Genomic DNA, 20,163 nt, shown 5'->3' with positions numbered 1-20,163 from the left:
AAAATTTTTTTTAATTCATCATAAAAAAAAAATCTCAGCTTTTATGATAAAACTAAAAAAAAAAAAAAAAAAAAAAAAGGCACACACAGAGCCATAGAACTTCAGTAGAAACATACTACTACATGTCCATCACTGTGGAGGAACAGGAACAAAACAAACTACGTTTTTCGTAAAGCCCAGGCACTCAAGTTCGTGCCTAGGTCCTGTCAGCAGAGCGTATTTATCTTCATTTTAGACCTATTTATAAACACACAAACACCTGAGCACCCACTGCGTCGGCCTGCATCTTGGCGATATTATTTGCCCTGGGCAACGTAGGGACAGCTAATTAGGAAAAGGAGGCAGCGGTATTGGGGAGGGGGGGGGGTGTAGGAAGCAGGGGACATATTTGAAAGACCTTCCCAGAAATGGGCTGAGGCAGGAAAACAAGTAAACAGGGGGACAGGGGACAAAAGGTGGAGGTCCAAAGACTTACTCAGAGACCACAAGGCAGGCATCCATGGGGGATAGAACCCATCTTCAATCAGGGAGAAGTAACGGTGAGGCTGAGGCCATCTCCCCACCCAAGGAGCCAGGGCCCTTCTGCAAGCTCCTTCCTTCCTGACCTAGAGAGGAATCTTCTTCCCCCAAAACTGCATACTGTCGCTACTGAATCATTTGAGTTGGCACAAGAGAGGAGATCTGTTCGTTTTCCTCCTGCCTGAGACATCTTCATCACCCTGCAGGTGATCAAAGGCCCTGTGCCACTGCTATCACTGCCCCCATGAATGATCAGCCACTTAGTTCTCTGTAGGGCACACCCCCAAGAAGACAGGGAGGGGAACACGTACAACATTCTGGAATGACTACAGGCTTGGCTGCTGAGAAAGTTAAACCACAGCATGAGGACACCAAATTAAAAGCAGGTGTTTCGGGGCACCTGGGTAGCTCGGTCGGGTTAGCATCCAACTCCTGATTTCGACTCAGGTCATGATCTCAATGTTCATGAGTTCCAACCCCCTGTTGGGCTCTGCATGGACAGCAAGGTGAAGCCTGCTTGGGATATATTCTCATTCTCTCATTCTCTCATTCTCTCATTCTCTCATTCTCTCATTCTCTCTCTCTCTCTCTCCCTCTCTCTCTCTCTCTCCCTCTCTCTCTCTCTCTCTCTCTCTCTCTCTCTCTCCCCCTCTCTCTCTCTCCCCGCCCCTCCCCCCGACTTGCACTCTCTCTCAAAACAAAACTTAAATAATAAAAATTAAAAAAATTAATAAAATGAAATCAGGTGTTATGCTTAAAATCCACCTACAACTTAAAAAGGTTATTTGTCATTGGGGCGCCTGGTGGCTCAGTCGGTTGAGCGACCTACTTCGGCTCAGGTCATGATCTCGCAGTTTGTGAGGTCGGGCTCTGTGCTGACAGCTGGGAGCCTGGAGCCTGCTTCGGATTCTGGGTCTCCCTCAGTCTCTGCCCCTACCCTTCTCACGCTCTCTCAGTCGTGCGCTCTCTCTCTCTCTCTTTCTCTCCCTCCCTCCCTCCAAGATAAATAAACGTTAAAAAAAATTTTTTTTTTTAAAAACAAGGTTATTTGTTGCCAAACCTTGATCCTTCGGATGCTGACAACCGCCTCTGACACCTTCTCAATGGCCGCAGGGAAAAAAAGGGTGACCGTCAACCGCACGGCCCCATACAGTGTCACTGCCACGAACACATGGCTGGCTGTGATCACGTGTCCAAGAAGCACGTAGGTGGTGAAAGTCACAAAAACGATGTTTTTGCTTGCAACGAAAAATGACGCCAAATTCATTCCTCTGAGGTAGGAACTTCTCAGAATCTTGGAAATTTCCTTCCTGGAAAAGAGAGGATATAGGTTTGAAGGAAGCATCAATGTCCACGTCGTCTGTTCAAGCGCCTGTTGCCCATGGCCCCTTTCCAGGCTCCAACATAAGGACCACACGCTCAGAACCACTCCGCTCACCTTAACTAAACGGAGGCGTAATGTCACACGTTAACATTCTGGGTCGATCAGACCAGGTTGAACATTCACTCAACAAGCACGCGTGACTACAAGTCCTGTGTTGGGCACCTTGCTGATGACAGACACAGCCTGTCCTCTCCAGGAACTCATGAACTCATAAGGAGAAGAGACTAAGCAACCCAAAATGTGTGCACTGGACAGAAACAGTGAGTGCAGGCCCCGTGGGTGCACAGAGAAGAGGTGCCTCCCTCAGAACAGTGGGGTCGGGGCCGGACACGTGCAAGTGGAACCTGGGGGGACGAGCCAGGTTGGTCGGGCTTGGTGGGGGCCAGGGAAGAATGAAGCTGCGTGCACTCGAAGCAGAGGAAGACGTACCTATGAAGTAAGTGCAAGAGGGAACAGAAGCACAGGGCTGTCAGAGAGGGGCCGTGGGTGGGGGGGCACACAACTGATCAAATATTTAACTCACAGACTGAAAAACATTCTACAAACGTAAAGCCACACAAAAAGGACCAGTGTTTCCATGGATCTGTGTCTCTGTCTGGAATGAATCATAGTGATTCTGACAGTTTGGCCCAATCTCTATAATTTTCCTATTTGTGCTACATTCGCACAAATTATAGCGTCAGTGTAAATGTCATATTTGCAAATACTACCATCATGGCTGGTTTGGGATCTGGGGTATTAAGAGACATTTGAAATTTTGTTTTTGGAGTAGCAGAAGCACAGGGTGGGGTGTATAGTATTTAAGTTCACATTTAAAAAAAATATATTTTTTAATGTTTATTTTTGAGAGAGAGACAGAGTGCGAGAGGGGGAGGGGCAGAAAGAGAGGGAGACACAAAATCCAAAGCAGGCTCCAGGCTCTGAGCTGTCAGCACAGAGAGCCCGACGTGGGGCTCGAACTCACAAGCCATGAGATTGTGACCTGAGCAGAAGTCGGACACTTAACCGACTGAGCCACCCAGGTGCCCCTAAATTCACATTTTAATGTGAAAACTTCATTGAGACTTGTCAAACAATTCGGTGAAAGCAGGAGATCGAAAAGTATAGAAACGTGATGTGAAATACACAGAAACTTTACCTTCTCAAACTGGTGACAAGGTCTGCAAATGACTTTTCCCAAGCATACATTTTTATTATTCTTATGCCAGTGATAACTTCATTCATGGTCCTGATCCTGACGTCTGTGAAAGTTGCAGTCTTATTCCTAAGGGGACAGACGTGAGAGATGAATAACAGCCATCACAGCCCCACTTTGCTTATCAGCAGCTGGCACAGTCAGAGACCAGGGATCAAATGCTTCCCTACAGCAACTCTGCCCAGACAGCAGAGGCAGTTCCTACTCAAAATACAAATGGAAAAAGACTTCAGTTAGGAAGTCAACAATTCATCCCAATTCAAGAAGTCTTTTGGAGAACTTACAACATTGGCTAAGGAAGACATCAGAGAGAGTCAGATACAAACCATCTGTTCTGGGAGGTCATGAGTGGGTAGGGAAGGCAGAAAGGCGCCTGAATCTAACAACAATAATACAGTTGGCTGCAGTATAATAACATGGTAACAAAGTGCTTCAGAGCAGAAAAGAAAGAGCTGTTGATTCTACTGGGCGAGGGGGAGAGCAAGAAAAGCTTCAGAGTCCCAGCAGTTTTGGAACAGGACCCAAAGGATAAAGAATATATCTCCATGGCTAAGAGGGGAAAGAAAATTTCAAATAGAGAAAACACCACCGGTAAAGACACAGAAGAACTCAATGCGCTTCAAATAGCGCATCATCATCCACCTGACAACCTTGACCGTGACCCTCTCCCAGTCCTCTGGCACCTGCTTCACCCCCAGTAAGCTCTGCATCACCAGCCACTTTTCTATCATGTATGCTGCTAGGACTGTGGGACGTATAAAGATATAACTGAGGTTGGTGTTGCCCTTGGGGAGCTTATAAAATTTAGTGGACACGCTGAATTATAAACAAGGCACACACATACACACCTGGAAACAGCTCTAACACAAGCATAACAAAAATATACGCAGCCAGAACTGGGCCTCTAAATAGACATTTAAATTGTCGCATTATTTAATACATGTTTAAACAACATCATCATATGTAAATTTTGCTTGAAGACACTACTTACAAGGCACGGTGCCCAAAAAGCTGGCCAGGAGGAGCCAGTGGATGTCTTCACCTTTCCAGCCTAAAGCTGGAGCCTCCACTGGCCAAGCCTGAACAGCCAACACAAAGGAGAGATCACAGAAGACATTTGTTTGGCTTTTGAACAAAAGCAGGGGCCAGGGGTGCCTGGGTAGCTCAGCTGATTAAGCATCCAGCTCCTGATCTTGGCTCAGGTCATGATCTCACAGTTCCTGAGATCGAGCCCCGAGTCGGGCTCTGTGCTAACAGCACAGAGCCTGCTTGAGATTCTCTCTGCCTCTCTCTCTCTGCCCCTTCCACTGCTCTCTCATACTCTCTCACTCTCAAAATAAACTTAAAAAAAAAAAAAAAAAAGCATGGAGCAGACCATGGATATTAACAAATACATATTACCTATTTTTTGAACCAGTGTTTCTCTTACCGGAGTGATGAAAACAACTTCCCGATGCAGCTTTGCAAGGGCAGAAGAATAATTAGAACTGCCATCCCAGCCAGACAGGATATTCCTATTTCCATCCAGAGCAAGGCAGTCACTGCTATGGCCTGCAGTGGCCCTGCCCACAGAAAGTGTAAGAATATGGTCACCTTAAAAGAAAAAGACAAAGCTTTCTTAGGACTACAGAAACACAAAACCAGTGAGGACAGAAACAATCTGCTCTCAAAGAACAGTCAGGAACCTACACAGAAATGATCACAGTGGGTTTTAAACCTGCTAACGCCAAGATCCCAAGTATCCGCCCCAGATGAAGCTGTTCCAGAACACAGGGAAGGCTTCAGGGACATCCAGGGAGAACACAACCACCAGTACTAGAAGGAAGATCTCAAGGGGCGCCCCGGTGGCTCAGTCCGTTAAGCGTCCAACTCTTAATCTCAGCTCAGATCATCATCTCGCAGTTCGCGAGTTTGAGCCCCGTGTCAGGCTCTGCTCTGATGGTGCGGAGCCTGCTTGGGATTCTCTCTCCTTCTCTCTGCCCCTCCCCCACTTGTATACACGCACGTGCACACTCTCTCTCTCAGAATAAATAAACATTAAAAATTAAACCAAAAAAAGGAAGATTTCAATTCTGTCTACCCCACGCATGGGCCCAGGGTTCCCCCAAATTTCCTCTACTACAAAATTCAGCCCCACCTCCCTTGGGCTTCCCAGGACCTCACAAAAACCTGTATTACGGTACCTACCATGCTCTCTAGTAATTACTTGCTCATTTCTCTCCCTGATAGGCTGTGCTTCCCCAGGGCAGAAACTAAGCCTTATTCATCCCTGAAACTGAATAGGAACCTTAGTTCATGTTTGATGAATGCATAATTGAAAGAGAAGTGGTCTAGTGCCATACAGATCCAACCAGCAGCTACGATGCCCCAGAAAGTGTGATATATTCATAAGGTAAATGTAAATGCAACACGGTGGGATACAGAAGAACAGTTTGTTTCTGGCTAGGGATCACCCATGTGGCATTTTTTAATCAAAGACTTCCTATGTAGCAAGCACTCTAGAAGGCCCAGAACAATCCCTGTCCAGCAGAAGGTCAACATCCAGAGAGGGAGGAAGACAATTCAGCAATATCAACACAGTGTGCTCAGAAGCCCCACTCCTGAAGGACTATTAGGACCCTTTAACCAAGTGGGACGAGAACACTGCTGTCTGCTTATGAAGTCGTCAAGTAAGTATGCTATAAACACATTAAGCAAACAGAACTCTTACCTGCCGGACCACACATATTATCATAGCTAAGTTGCACACAGAAGAAATGAGACGCGAATAAAAAGTATCCTCGTCTTTGTCCCCAACAGAAGTCTGGCCTACACCCAAAACCGGCACCAGAAACTCCAGTAAGTTAAACCGAGTAAGGGGTGGGAAGGAAAGAGGCCCCCTCAGGGGCAGCTTACCTGGTCAAACTTGTTCACGTCATTGGACAGCAGATTGACGATCTGGCCGGTAGTAGTCTTTCCCATGGCCTTGTTACTAAGGCGAAGTGCCTGGCACAGAGACGGGAATGGAGAATTATACTCCTACAGTGATACTAAGCCACACTCAGAGAACTAGGAACATGGAGTGTACTTTTATGGGGTCTTGCGTGACGTCGGGAGAGCAGGATGACCTGTGACAGCAGGGCTCTAGGGACCTGGGGTCAGCCTTCGACTAATGTGGTGGCAGCCACATCCCTGGAGGATCAACGAGAGCAACGGAGGCAGAAGCCAACTCCCCCAGACCAGTTTTGATGAGTTTGGACAAGCCCCAAGTATAGAAGGATATGTCCTCAGGAGTCAACTAAAGTAATTTTGAGCCACATTCTACGAGAGTGAAGAGACTATCTAAGGACAGAAATTAGGAGACGGACAAGCTGGAAATCTGGAACCAGTCCTTAATTCTGCATGCAACGTCTGGGTCTTAAGTCTCCTGGTTCTGGAAATGTAAATAAGCCCAGATGCTGCCTGGACAGACCCCAGGGTCCCTATGAGTGGGATGCCAGATACTCTTTATCCACTACGTGGAGGACACCAAGTGCTCCAGTAGATAGGGTGACTGAGGAGGCGTGTTCCCTGTTTAGAGATAGGACGTGATATGGACAAGCACCGGTAATTCAAGCGTGAAATGGACAGTAACGACAGCAGCACAGGGAACTGGCGACAGTTTCCATTGAGTGACACTGTGGGCAGGACAGACCCTGGACAATGGGGAGGAGAAACTATGGAGAGAAGGGAAGAACACTGTGAGTGGAAGGAACAGCATGCAGTCAGGGAAGAGAAATGTAGAAGCAGCTGAGTAAAGAGTACCTGAAATCCAGCTAGAAAAGTAGAATGGAAAGCAGCTAATGTCTGGAAAACAGAATGGAGCAGGAAATGTCTTTTTACATTAGAGCAAGAAACGCAACTCTAGGAAGATTCAACTGTAGAAGTCACTGGCCAGGAGACTCTTATAAGAAGGGAGGATTAGGAACCACTGATGGTCCAGGCAAGGGTAAAAAGACGGTGTGCTAGGGCTGTGTGAATGTGAATGGAAAGGAAGGGCCAGATATAAGGGAAGACACTTTGGAAAATAAAAAGTGTTACATAAATATAAGTACATCAGTCACAAAAAATACAGCCCCCCCCCCCAACTATAAAGAAAAAAGAAAGAAATGCCCCTACAGGAAGAAATAAACCTCGGTGCCTTAATTATCGAAGGCTCATTTGAAAGTATTTTTAAAGCCAATTTTACATACAAATACATGTGAATCCCTCATGTAGAAGATACACTATGGAAGTAGATACATGATAACTAATTTTAACAATTAAAGTAAGTCAATAGCACATAAAACTGATTCTAAAACCGATCATTTTCGGGGAACCTGGGTGGCTCAGCCGGTTACACATCCAACTTCAGCTCAGGTCATGATCTCACAGCTCGTGAGTTCGAGCCCCACGTTGGGCTCTATGCTGACAGCTCGGAGCCTGGAGCCTAGAGCCTGCTTTGGATTCTGTGTCTCCCTCTCTCTCTCTGTCCCTCCTCTACTCACACTCTCTCTCTCAAAAATAAGTAAACGTTAAAAAAAACTTTTTTTGACTGATCGTTTTCAAAACTTCTCAAGACTACTGTACCCAATTAGAATCATCACGGACAGACTGTCACTGACAACGAGGACCACAGGTAAGAGGGTGCAGATGACAATTTGTGCAAAAGACCAAGCTCTTCTCAGCGGGCCATCAGGACAACTTGTCATTCAGTTATGTCTGTGACCAGGTACAGTAACAGACCAAAGGCTGGCTCCGGAACAGAAGCACACGTAAGTTAAGGACAACGCTGCAGCCAACACAGAAATTAATCATCTGTCCAAAGAAAAGCAGTCACACTCTGACTAGGACAAAAAAAACAGTGGAGTGTCATTAATGTTGGTAATGAGGAAGACACACCTTCCAAGCAAACTGCTTGGGTGGAGGCTGCCTCCACCCCTGAAAGAATGGTTAGTCCCGGACTCCCGCCCCCGCCCCCCCCACCCTCGCCCCCGCCCGTAAATCTAAGAAACTGGACGGAACATAGGAGGCCACTGTTTCAGGCAGGAACCACGGGCGCCACAGGACCCTGTGCGCTGAGAGAAGGGAAACACCAGAGCATAGCCCCGGGACAGCCGGCTTCCTGCCTGGGGGCATCTGCCAGCAGAACTGTAGTTTCCCTGTGCCAAGGAGGAAGAGGCATCTGTTTCAAGTTGCAGAAACGTCTGGAATTTGCAAGCCAGGTGGCAGAAAGAAATTGAAGAAAAAAAAAAGCTTGAAGGTTCAGTGGGGCAATAATAAGGAATGAAACACATGTAATTGGCAGTCCTGGAAGAGGATGACAAAATAGGGAAGAAAAAAAATTTTTTTAAGTTTATTAATTTTTTTTTTTGAAAGAGAGAGAGCGGGGGAGGGGCAGAGAGAGAGGGAGACAGAGAGAATCCCAAGCAGGCTCCACACTGACAGTGTAGAGCCTGATCCAGGGCTCAAACTCCCAAACTGTGAGATCGTGACCTGAGCCAAAATCAATAGTCAGACACTTAACCAATTGAGCCACCCAGGCACCCTGGGAAGAAAACAATATTTGAGGAATAATGGCTGAAATTTTTCCAAGTCTGGTAGAAAATATTCATTTTCATATGTAAGAATCTTAGCAAACCCCAAGAAGCATTAAAAAAAATAATAAAAAATAAAAAAAAAAAGACTTTTCCCTAGGCACATCACAAACTGCTAAAAACCAGAAAGTAAGACAAAGTCATGAAAGGAGCCAAGAAAAATAACACATTACACACACAGAAACAATCAAGTGATGCCAACATCCGAAACAATGGACACAAACAGTGGAACATCTATCGAGAGCTAACAGACTGGAAACAATAACTGAATTCTATAAGCAACACAAATGTACTTCAAACGATGACAGTGAAATTAAGACATCTTCAAATAAAGTCTGAGAATTTATCACCAGCCAAACGAAACTTTAAGAAATTATAAAAGAAAGTCTTCAAGCTAAAGGGAACTGGTGCCGAACAGACTAAAAACTCAGATGTACCATAAGGAATAAAGAGAAACCAAACTGGCAAAAAGGCAGGTAGACATAAAAGATTAAAAATCTCCTTTCAATTTATTTGAAAGACAACTGGCTGCTTAAAGCAAAAAATGGTAACACTCCATGGTATACGCAGAGGTGAAATACATTCACACCAATAGCACAGCGAATGAGGAAGAGTAGCAGAGTTTTATGCTTGCATGTTTCTTACCTTTTAGGTAAAGTAGTCCAACAGTAGGACTATACAGACAGTGACAAGCTAAGAAGCCTATCCTAAGTCAACACTAAAAACACAAGAGATACTGCTAAAAAGCCAATAAAGGAATCAAAATGGAATACTAAAATATATCTGATGAGGGGCACCTGGGTGGCTCAGTCAGTTAAGTGTCGGACTTCAGCTCAGGTCGTGATCTCACGGTTTGTGAGTTCAGGCCCCGCGTCCGGCTCTGTGCTGACAGCTCAGAGCCTGGAGCCTGCTTACAATTCTGTGACTCCCTCTCTCTGCCCCTCCCCCCCGACTCATGCTCTCTGTCTCTCAAAAAAAAAAAAAAAAAAAAAAAAGGAATAAACGTTAAAAACAAAAAAATTAAAAGCCAGAAATTGTCACAACAGATTAATAAAGGACCAACCTAAGTTGCTGTATAAGGGAGATATACTTTAAAGACACAAACAGGTTGAAAGTGAAAAGGATAAAAAAGATATGCCATGCAAACAACGGGTACAATGAATGCGGTGTGGCTCTATTAATATAAGACAACACAGACTTTGAGACAAGGAATATGACCAGAGATTAAAAGGAACATATCGTAATGATAAAGTGAATTCACCACACCTAAATGTGTATGGATCAAATTATAGTTTCAACATATATGAGACAAAAACAGAACTACAGAGAAAAATCAGAAAACACACATAGATCTCAACATCCCTTTCTCAGTAACTGATAAAAGTAGACCAAAAAAAAAAAAAAAAAGAGTAAGGCTACAGAAGATGTGAACAACACTAGTAACCACCTTAATCTAACTGACATTTGTGGAACACCACACCCAACAATTGCAGGACAGTTTTCTCAAGTACACGTTGGATATTTCTCAACATAGACCCTATATGCCGGGGCTGGTATATAAATCTCAATAAATGTTAAACACAAAAATGTTCCGCAGAATGTTCTCCAATATCAAAAAAATTAAATTAGAAATCACTAAGATAGCTCTAAAAACCCCAAATATTTGAGAATTAACAACATATTTCTAAATAGCTATGTGGCAAAGAAGACCCCATAAGAGAAATCAGAATTATTTTTAAATAAATGAAAGTGAAAATATACCACATTATAACCTGTAAAGATACAGGTAAGCAAGCCTTAGAGGAAACTTCTAGCTTTAAATGTTTTACATTAAAAGAAAGAAAGGTATAAAATTGATGATCAAAGATTCTGACTGAGACCAAAGAAACAGGAACACACACACACACACACACACACACACACACACACACACCCCTCTGTTCATACCTCCAGAACAGCATCTAGTGTAATCAAAGATCTGTGTGTTGCCCCCTATCCCCCGCCCTGGAACTATCGGCTCACTGACTGCACAGACCCTGTCATATTCATTTACAATCAGCAGCATCATAAAAACAGCCACCTTTTAATGAGCACCTACTATAACCCAGACAATTCAAAAGGAAATGATCTTGGGCACCTGAGTAAGCCCCACTTCTCTCTCTCTCTGCCCCTCCTGGGATTCTCTCTCTCTCTCTCTGTCCCTCGCTCACTTGCACCCTCTCTCAAAAAAGAAAAAAAGGAAACAACCTTACAAAGGAAAAATTATCCCTTATTTTGCAGATGAGAAAATAAGCTAAGCATATTCATGCCTCACAGAGAACACTGTATTTTTTCTTCTAATGAAGCAAAATTACCACTCTTCTTCGTAATGTAGAAAACTGAAGTTTGTTTCTGATAAATTGTATGCATTATAGTTTAAAAACAGTTCATATCCGGTGTAGAGAAAAACAATGTACAAATTAATGCCTACTAATGCATCATCATTCTGCTAATGTTTTGGTTCCACATTTCCTTAAGTTGACAGGTTATAAGAGGATACTATTTGGTTAAATTTGTTTCCTTTGTGAAAACAAAATAGTTCCACCATAAGAGCAATAGAAGGCAAACAAAAGAAACCACAATCAGTATTTGCAGTCTCAGTCCATCTTCTGGACCCAAGAATAGTATCATAATAAATCAAGAACACCTAGTATCATTAAGAATTATAAAAGTCTACCAATTTAAAAAAGGGAGACAAGGAATATGTGCAGGAAATTCACTATGGGAAACAAATGGCTAATGAAAATTTTCAAATACTCAAATTCATTCTGACTCAGACATGTAAATTAAAAGAACAGAGCAGTATAATTTCTCATCTAGAAACTGGAATTGTGGCAAAGACAAAAAAAAAAAATAATAATAACCAGAACATCCAATCTTTGTCAAGGGTGTGGGGCCATCTCATTTCACCAGAGAGACTGTAAAGAGTTACCAACTCTGGAAGGAAATCTGGCATTCAAAAGCCTTGAGATGTATATACCCTGAAAAATTAAGGATGTCTCCAAAGGTTTCACTTTGGTCACATTCACTGACATCTGTTAATATAAACAACTGGAAAACCATCTAATTGGTTTGGTCACTACATCTGTTAATATAAACAACTGGAAAACCATCTAATTATCGGTTATGCTAGAATATGTGTGGCCATTAGAAACAACACTGCCAACTGCGGAATGCAAACTACATGTGAGCATGCATCCGTCTACAGCTGGTTCCTTCCCTGGGTGGGCGTGAAAATACATCTGGAGTGTAAGACAACCGTATAATCTGGGCGAGAACATTAATTTTCATCAATTTTTGAAAAATAAGTCAAGGGGTGGGGTGCCTGGGTGGCTCAGTCAGTTAAGCATCTGCCTTCAGCTCAGGTCATGATCTCACTGTTCCTGAGTTCGAGACTCGAATTGGGCTCTGTGCTGTGTGTGCAGAACCTGCTTCAGATCCTTTGTTCCCCTCTCTCTCTGCCCCTCACCCCCTGCTTATGCTGTCTGTCTGTCTGTCTGTCTCTCTCTCTCTCTCTCTCTCTCTCTCTCCCCCAAAAATAAATAAATACTTGAAAGGAAGGAAGGAAGGAAGGAAGGAAGGAAGCAAGGGAGGGGAGGGGAGGGGAGGAAGGATAGAGCAAGCGCGTGCCTGGGTAGCTCAGTCGGTTGAGCATGTGACTCTTAATTTCAGCTCAAATCACAATCTCACACTTCATGGGTTCCAACCCTGTATCAGGCTCTGCACTGACAGCATGGAGCCTGCTTGGGATTCTCTCCCTCTCTCTCCCTCTCTCTAAAGTAAATTTAAAAACTAAAAATTAAAAAAAAATTTTTAAAAAAACATAATAAATCAAGTAATATTCATCATTCATGTGAAAAATACAGTTTCTTCTTTCTCAATTATGTTCATCAGTACAAATGAAACACAAAACCCAAGTATGGACATCTAACTATCGCTTCTCTAATTGTCCTTCAAAGCAGAAACTGTAGTTCACCTCCTCATGGTGCAGATTCCTCATCACCAACTTGACTCCTACCCAACGTCAATAATCCTCAGTACGTGTGGAGGACACTCTTCGAACCGACCGCCCCAAATGGCCAAGCCTTTGGAGTTTTGCATACGTCACAAATCCGTTCTGTTCCCCGCTGCCAGGCTTCCCTTCAGTGGACCATCTCACCAGTACCTACCGCTCTTTCCAAACTAGGATACAGCTTTGTAATGTTTTAAGGAAAAATCACAGTAAATTGGCTCTGAGGAGGAACCTAAAGGAATTGCAGAACAAAAAATCAAGTACTTGTATCACCTCTGTCGCATTTGGGGTTTACTTCCTGGTTCGTGGCCCTTCGGCAGAGCTGGGCCTACCAGGCGATGCGGTTTCCAGGTACACTGGGTATCACAACAAGCTAGTGCGAGGAGTATGCTGAGCTCAACTGAAGCAGAAAGTTGCCTGTATTTTTCCAATATTGTTTCCTGGAGTTGCTTAGTATGCTGCCCCACCGACTCTCATGATGACATAATCTAGAGATTAAACTCCATTTCTGAGAGGAGGACCCAGGGATAGCCTAATATTCTCCGTCCCCATGAACCCATGGGGTTCTGTAGAAGAAAACAGATTCAAGGAAATGGAAACCAAAGTGCACACAAAATCAACAAGCTGCTGCTGTCAATAATCTGAGAGCTCCACTGCCTTTTCTTTCTCTTCCTGCCTGGTTTTCCATGGCTGGCACACACACCAGCTCACCTATACAGAAAGCTCTCGGCAAGCCTTGGCATTTAGCTTTCTTTTAGCTCCACTGGCCTTTTCTTTTTCATTCGACCATGGTGACCTACTGGAGTCCAGAGGCCAGAAAGACACGTACAGACTTCACAAGACCTGAGCACAAGGGCCCCACTGTGGAACCCAAGAACCACTTGGGGGCCTGGGATATTTGCTCTGAGGTCAGACCGACTCCACATTCCCTGACTTCATCACCCCTAATGGCCATGAGTCCCCGAATGTGTAAGGCTATATTAATTATGGTAGCGTGTTCAAAGTGAGGTCACGTCCCCAGATAATGAAAGACTACCCCCAACTCACACCCTTCCATCACCAATTTCTTGCTTTGAAAGAGAAGCCCCATGTGACTGGTTTCCTAAACAAGAGAGGAGAAGAGAGAGACGAGCAGCACAAAGAGTTGTGCCAAAGGTGAGCTGGTGGGGCAGCAGGAAGAAGTAACAATACGGTGAGCATGAAAAACCCAGTAACTAGGAGAGAAAGGAAAGCAAACACACACACACACACACACACACACACACACACACACACACACTCTTACAAACATGCACTTTAGGGTTAGAGGAGAGACTATCTTAATGAGAAAATAAAAATGAAGTACATTCCCAATAGAAGGAAAAAAATTCTATCAACTTTTAAAAATATCTTTTAATACACTTTTCTGTTTCTAAAAATTATAACAAAAAATGTGAGCATAAACTATCTTCTGAAAAGTGGCATGTTTAGTCTTAAAAATTTATACGTGAGGCCATACACTAGGTCTCTTTTTTTTTAATTCGTTTTTAATGTTCATTTATTTTTGAGAGAGAGAGAGAGAGAGAGAGAGAGAGAGGGAGAGAGAGCGCGAGCATGAGCAGGGGAGAAGCAGAGAGAGAGGGAGGCACAGAATCCGAAGCAGGCTCCAGGCTCTGAGCTGTCAGCACAGAGCCCGACGTGGGGCTCAAACCCACGAACCACAAGATCATGGCCCGAGCCCAAGTCAGAAGTTTAACTGACTGAGCCACCCAGGCGCCCCCATATGCTAAGTCTTTTATGGCAACTATACTTAGAACTCTTTTGTCTATAAAGAAGCTTCTAAATTTTGCTCATCATGTGCCTTCCTTCAGACCAAAAGTACAGGAGGGAAGTGATATGCCCTCTACGAACTCATCCATGGTGCATAATTTTACCGTCAAAATGAAGAGTGTTTTACAAACGGGATTTTCCTTTTCTCAAATGTTTTATATTTATCAAAGTACAGAGCTTAAGGAAGTTGGATATACAGCACACCTAAGCAACACTGCACACTTCTGTAAGGTCACAAAACTAGTTGTATTACTCATTCACTTGTAAACACCATGCTTGAAGCTCTCAGGAAGTGAGTCAATCCGTGCAGGAGAAAAATGAGAGGAGATACGGTCTAAATCATGACTTTCACAGCATACATTTTGAAAACCAAACTTACTAAAAGCAGCAATGCCTTGTTATCTATCACCAGTACACACAAAGCGACTAATGGAAAAGTGCACAGAGCAAGAAAATGCTCCCTCACAAAGCAACCTATCACACTCTCAACCCAATTCCACACTCTCCTACTCACTGGCAAGGGGTGTAACCAATAGCAGCCAGGTACCAACGGCTGCTAAGTCTCAGAGATACCAAAGAAAATAACCCGGTCAGTTCAACTAATGAGTCCCAGAGGGAGGAGAAGGGAGGAGACAAGGTCTTCAACACATAACCAAGACAGAGCTGCTTGCTCTGCACAGGGAACCAGAGAGGGGTACAGTCTTCTTTGAAATGCCTTCCTTTTCCTCCACAGGCAACTGAAAGTTTATCACCACTGCTGAGGATCAGGGTGAACTGTCATTGTTTCAATGAACACTGAGTAAATATATGACTTGACCTGTTCAAAAAAAAATGATGTTAACCTTGAAGACATTGTGTTAAGTGAAATAAGCCAGTCACTCATGGACCCATCCTGCACGATTCCACTCACATGAGGTACCTAAGCAGTCAGTTTCCTGGAGACAGGAAGTAGAATGGTGGTCGCCAGGGGCTGGGGAGAGGGAAATGAGAAACTGATCTAATGGGTACAGAGTTTCAGTTTTACAAGAAGAAAAGAGTTCCGGAGGTGGACAGTGGTGATGTCTGCACAAGGATGTGAATGTACTTAAGGCCACTGAGTTGTACACTCAGAAATGGTAAATGTGGTCGATTTTAAGTCATGTGTATTTGACCACAACTAAACATTTAAAAACCAAAATGAGGGGTGCCTGGGTGGCTCAGTCAGTTAAGCATCGCACTTTGGCTCAGGTCATGATCTCACGGATCGTGAGTTCAAGCCCTGCGTTGGGCTCTGCACTGACAGCCAGAGGCTGGAGGCTGTCTCAGATTCTGTGACTCCCTCTCTCTCTCTGCCCCTCTCCACCCCCCAAAAATAAATAAAGCATAAAGATAAAAAATAAAAAATAAAAAACAAAATGAGGGGCACTAGCTGGCTCAGTCATTAGAGCATGTGATTCTTTTAACTTTATTTATTTATTCGGGGGGGGGGGGGGGAGGAGTAGAGAGACAATCCTAAGCAGGCTCTGCACTGTCAGCACAGAGCCAGATGTGGGGCTCAAACCCACGAACTGTGAGATCATGACCTGAGCTGAAACCAAGAGTGGAAAGCTTAACAGAGCCACCCAGGTGCCCCGCAGAGCATGTGACTCTTGATCTCAGGGTTGTGAGTTCAAGCCCACCTTGGGTATAGAGATTACTTAAAAATAAAAAAATCAATCAAAAGTGATTACCTTTGAAGACCTGGGGAAAACGTGGTCTAAAACCAAAACTCTAAACCTACAGAAATACCTTAAAATAACAAAGAAATAAAAACATTTTCGAACAACATAAAAAAAAAATCTTTTGGTAACTTTTTCTAACATTTATTTATTTTTGAGAGAGAAAGAGAGAGCACGTGAGTGAGTGAGAGAGGGGCAGAGAGAGAAGAGAGGGAAACACAGAATCTGAAGCAGGTTCCAGGCTCCAAGCTGTCAGCACAGAGCCCGACGCAGGGCATGAACTCAAGAGCTGTGAGATCATGACCTGAGCTACAGTCGGACACTTCACGAACTGAGCCACCCAGACGCCCCAACCAACATCAAAATTTAAAAATTAAACTGGATTTTTAAAACTTAAGTATCAAGTCCTGTTTTTAGCATAAATCCCGGGGAAAGGAATGGAGACATTCATGCTGCCTGTTCACTTGCCAAGAAGGCTCCCCCTGTCTTGCCCACCCCATCCTTGGGCCATCTACCGCTGCGCTGCCCTGCCCTGCCCTGCCCCTGCTGCCCTGCCCCTCGTTTCCTTCACCTTCTGGAGTACAATGATTCCTCAATTTTCCTAATGGTAAGAATCCCTGGGGCGCAGATTAAATATACAGATTTCCAGGGCTTCTCTTAATCCTGAGGGAGTAGGTCTGGGGTTAAGCCCAGGCTGGAGGGTTTTTTGTTAAGCACAAAGATGACTCATAACAGAATTTAGTGACCCGCAGCCTAGCATATGTCTGCCTCACCCTTGATCTGCTCGGCAAGGAAGCTGAACAGGTATGTCGTCCAGGGGATCCTAACCATGCCCTGCGGTGTTCACACAGCTCCCAGCTGCAAGGCCCATAAACATCCAGCTATTAAAAGCCGTGAGCAGACAGCTGCTCTGACAAATGGCTGAGTAACTGATAGGGGACCAGCCCCCACCTCTGCCATTCGCAGCTACATGACTGGGCAAAATTATGTTTCCAGGCTTCAGATAACAGGCGGTGCAAGACTGATCCCTGAGAGAAGGAACACTCAAGAGGTAAACACTACCGTTGTCTTGGCTCTCAGCCGGGAGACCATTTTCCAACTGTGGCAGTGAGCTCAAGTCCAACAGTGCAGCAGCCCCACTGAGCTGAGGAGTCAGAGGTCAGATTCTTCGAGGATCAATGAAAGGGTCACCAAAGTCCTGGGGCAGGGTGAGGAAGGGGTGCTGCTGGAAGGCCTTAGCTGAGGGGTGGGCTACAAAGGCCCAGGTCGCCAGAAAGCTGATACAAAGAATAGCAAGCAGAACACGGATACTTGAAAGTCAAGTTAGGGCACTGGAGTTCTTGCCTAGCCAGAGTGGAGAAACCTTTGTATCATGAACAAGGCTGGTACACAGCTGACACGCCAGAAAGAACAGGTCTCAGAATTAAAGACCACTCTGGAGCAGTGATTCTCAACTGGGGCAATTTTGGTCCTAATCCCCTGCCCCCAGGGGGCATCTGGCAACGTCTGAAGACCTTACTAGCTGTTACAACTAGAAAGATGCTGCTGACATCAAGTGGGTAGAGGCCACAGTTCCTGTTCAACATCCTACACGCATGAGCTTCCCTTCATTCCCCACCCAATAAAAAATTACACAGCCCTAAATGCAGTAGTGAAGTTGAGAATCTCTTCCACAAAACAGATTTGCTCTAGACTCATCCTAGAAAAGATACAGAGGGAAAGAAGAAAGAAAGAAAGAAAGAAAGAAAGAAAGAAAGAAAGAAAGAAAGAAAGAAAGAAAGAAAGAAAGAAAGAAAGAAAGAAAGAAAGAAAGAAAGAAAAAGAGAAAGAAAGAGAAAGAAAGAAAGAAAGAAAGAAAGAAAGAAAGAAAGAAAGAAAGAAAAAGAAAGAGAAAGAAAGGAAGAAAGAAAGAAAGAAAGAAAGAAAGAAAGAAAGAAAGAAAGAAAGAAAGAAAGAAAGAAAAGATACAGAGGCCTAACAAGGACCCACAAAGGACACAGAGCTTGAAGGTTGAAACCCACCAACTTGGAGACGCTTAAGAGAAAACACCATAGAATTTCCAAAAATGTAAGCTTAACAAAGCATAAATCAAGCCTACCCAAGTTCAAAGAGATCAGCCACTAAGTGACCTATTAATGCAAAATTCAACATTCTCAGACTATCAGAATGTAGACTTATACCGTAGCACTCATGATGTCCAATAAATCTTAAGTCTTAGACATGCAAAAAATAAAATAAACAGACAAACAAAACAGGAAAATGTAACCCACAGGAAGAAGCAAAGCAGTCTTCATAATAAAAAGCAAAATATATAAATAAGGATAAAAACAAACCCAAGTTGACCCAGGCATTGGATTTTTTAAAATTTTATGTTTAAAGAGTTGAAGGGAAGTATGTTCAAAGAATTAAAAAGAAATAGGAATAAACAGATTCTCCACAGAAAAACACAAACTCTAAAAAAGAGCTAAGTGGACGTTCTGTAACTGAAAAGTACAAAACTGGAAGGGAAAAAAAAAACAAAACTGGGCTTAGTAACAGTTTGAAGATAAAAGTAGTCAGGTTGATCAATAGAAAACTACCCAATCTGAAGAACAGAGAGAAAAATTAAAAAGAAAGAGAAAAAAATGAGAACACATCAGAAGAGAATATTTTAGAGGTGCCTGACTTAAGTCAGTTAAGTGTTCAACTTCAGCTCAGGTCATGATCTCATGGTTTGTGAGTTCAAGCCCCACATCAGGCTCTGCGCTGACAGCTCGGAGCCTGAAGCCTGCTTCAGGTTCTGTGTCTCCCTCTCTCTCTCTTTCTCTCTCTGCTCCTCCCCTGCTTGTGCTCACACTCTCTCTCTCTTTCAAAAACAATAAAATATTAAAAAAAAAAAAAAAAAAAAAAAAGAGGAGGAGGAGAGTATTTTAAAAGATATAATGGCCTTGGGGCGCCTGGGTAGCTCAGTTGGTTAAGCATCCAACTTTGGCTCACGTCATGATCTCATGGTTTGTGAGTTCAAGCCCCAAATCAGGCTCTGCACTGACAGTATAGAGCCTGCGTGGGATCCTCTATCTCCTCTCTCTGCTCCTCCCCCACTCACACTTTCTCTCTCTCCAAATTAAATAAACTTAAAAAAAAAAAAAGATATAATCACCAAATATTTCTCAACTTTTTAAAAAAAGAACCACTGGGGCGCCTGGGTGGCTTGGTCGGTTAAGCGTCCAACTTCGGCTCAGGTCTTGATCTCACGGTCCGTGAGTTCGAGCCCCGCGTCGGGCTCTGTGCTGACAGCTCAGAGCCTGGAGCCTGTTTCGGATTCTGTGTCTCCCTCTCTCTCTGCTCCTCCCCTGTTCATGCTCTGTCTCTCTCCGTCTCAAAAAAATAAATAAACGTTAAAAAAAAAAAATTTTTAAAAAAGAACCACGTTAAAGATCAAAATGCTCAGCAAACCCCAAGAGGCATAAATACAAAGAAAATTACACCTAGGTAGCACTCTCCTGAAAAAGCAATTAAAAAATAAAATAAAATGTTAAAGCCTGCCAGAGAAAACAGAAACAAGGAGGAAAACAAAGACACAAAAGAGGAATGACTCGTATCAGAAACAAGGGAGGCCGGATGACAATGAACAATACCCTTAACATACTTAAAAGGGATAAAAGAACTATCAATCCAGAATACAATATCCAGCCAGCATATCCTTCAGAAACAAGGGAGAAAAACAGATTTTTAGATAAACAAAAACTGAGAATTCATCACTTGTAGACCTATTCTTAAGAAATGCTAAAGGATATTTTTTTTCAGGTGGAAAAGAAATCCTACCAAATGGAAACTTGACAGTGAAGGAACAAAAAGCAGTAGAATGGTAATTAGACAGATAAATAAAAATGATAGTTCCTTTTCTTTTAAATTCTGAAGAAATGAATATTTAA

The 20,163-nt window shown here is 43.5% G+C and overlaps 1 protein-coding gene across 5 annotated transcripts in view; it reads right to left on the bottom strand.

Moving 5' to 3' along the window:
* Positions 1 to 20,163, bottom strand: part of ABCC4 (ATP binding cassette subfamily C member 4) — a 264,459-nt gene that overhangs the window by 175,023 nt on the left and 69,273 nt on the right. For all 5 annotated transcript variants that reach the window (XM_058681819.1, XM_058681826.1, XM_058681841.1 and 2 more), the window contains 4 exons: positions 5,994 to 6,083; positions 4,528 to 4,691; positions 3,042 to 3,167; positions 1,580 to 1,829 (listed from right to left, as the gene is read on the bottom strand). In XM_058681819.1, coding sequence (XP_058537802.1) covers positions 1,580 to 1,829; positions 3,042 to 3,167; positions 4,528 to 4,691; positions 5,994 to 6,083 — 630 coding nt within the window. The remainder of the gene's footprint in view (positions 1 to 1,579; positions 1,830 to 3,041; positions 3,168 to 4,527; positions 4,692 to 5,993; positions 6,084 to 20,163) is intronic.

The sequence above is a fragment of the Neofelis nebulosa genome, chromosome 1 (assembly GCF_028018385.1).
Source record: "Neofelis nebulosa isolate mNeoNeb1 chromosome 1, mNeoNeb1.pri, whole genome shotgun sequence".
Classification (NCBI taxonomy): domain Eukaryota; kingdom Metazoa; phylum Chordata; class Mammalia; order Carnivora; family Felidae; genus Neofelis; species Neofelis nebulosa.
This window is presented reverse-complemented; position numbering and strand designations above follow the sequence as displayed.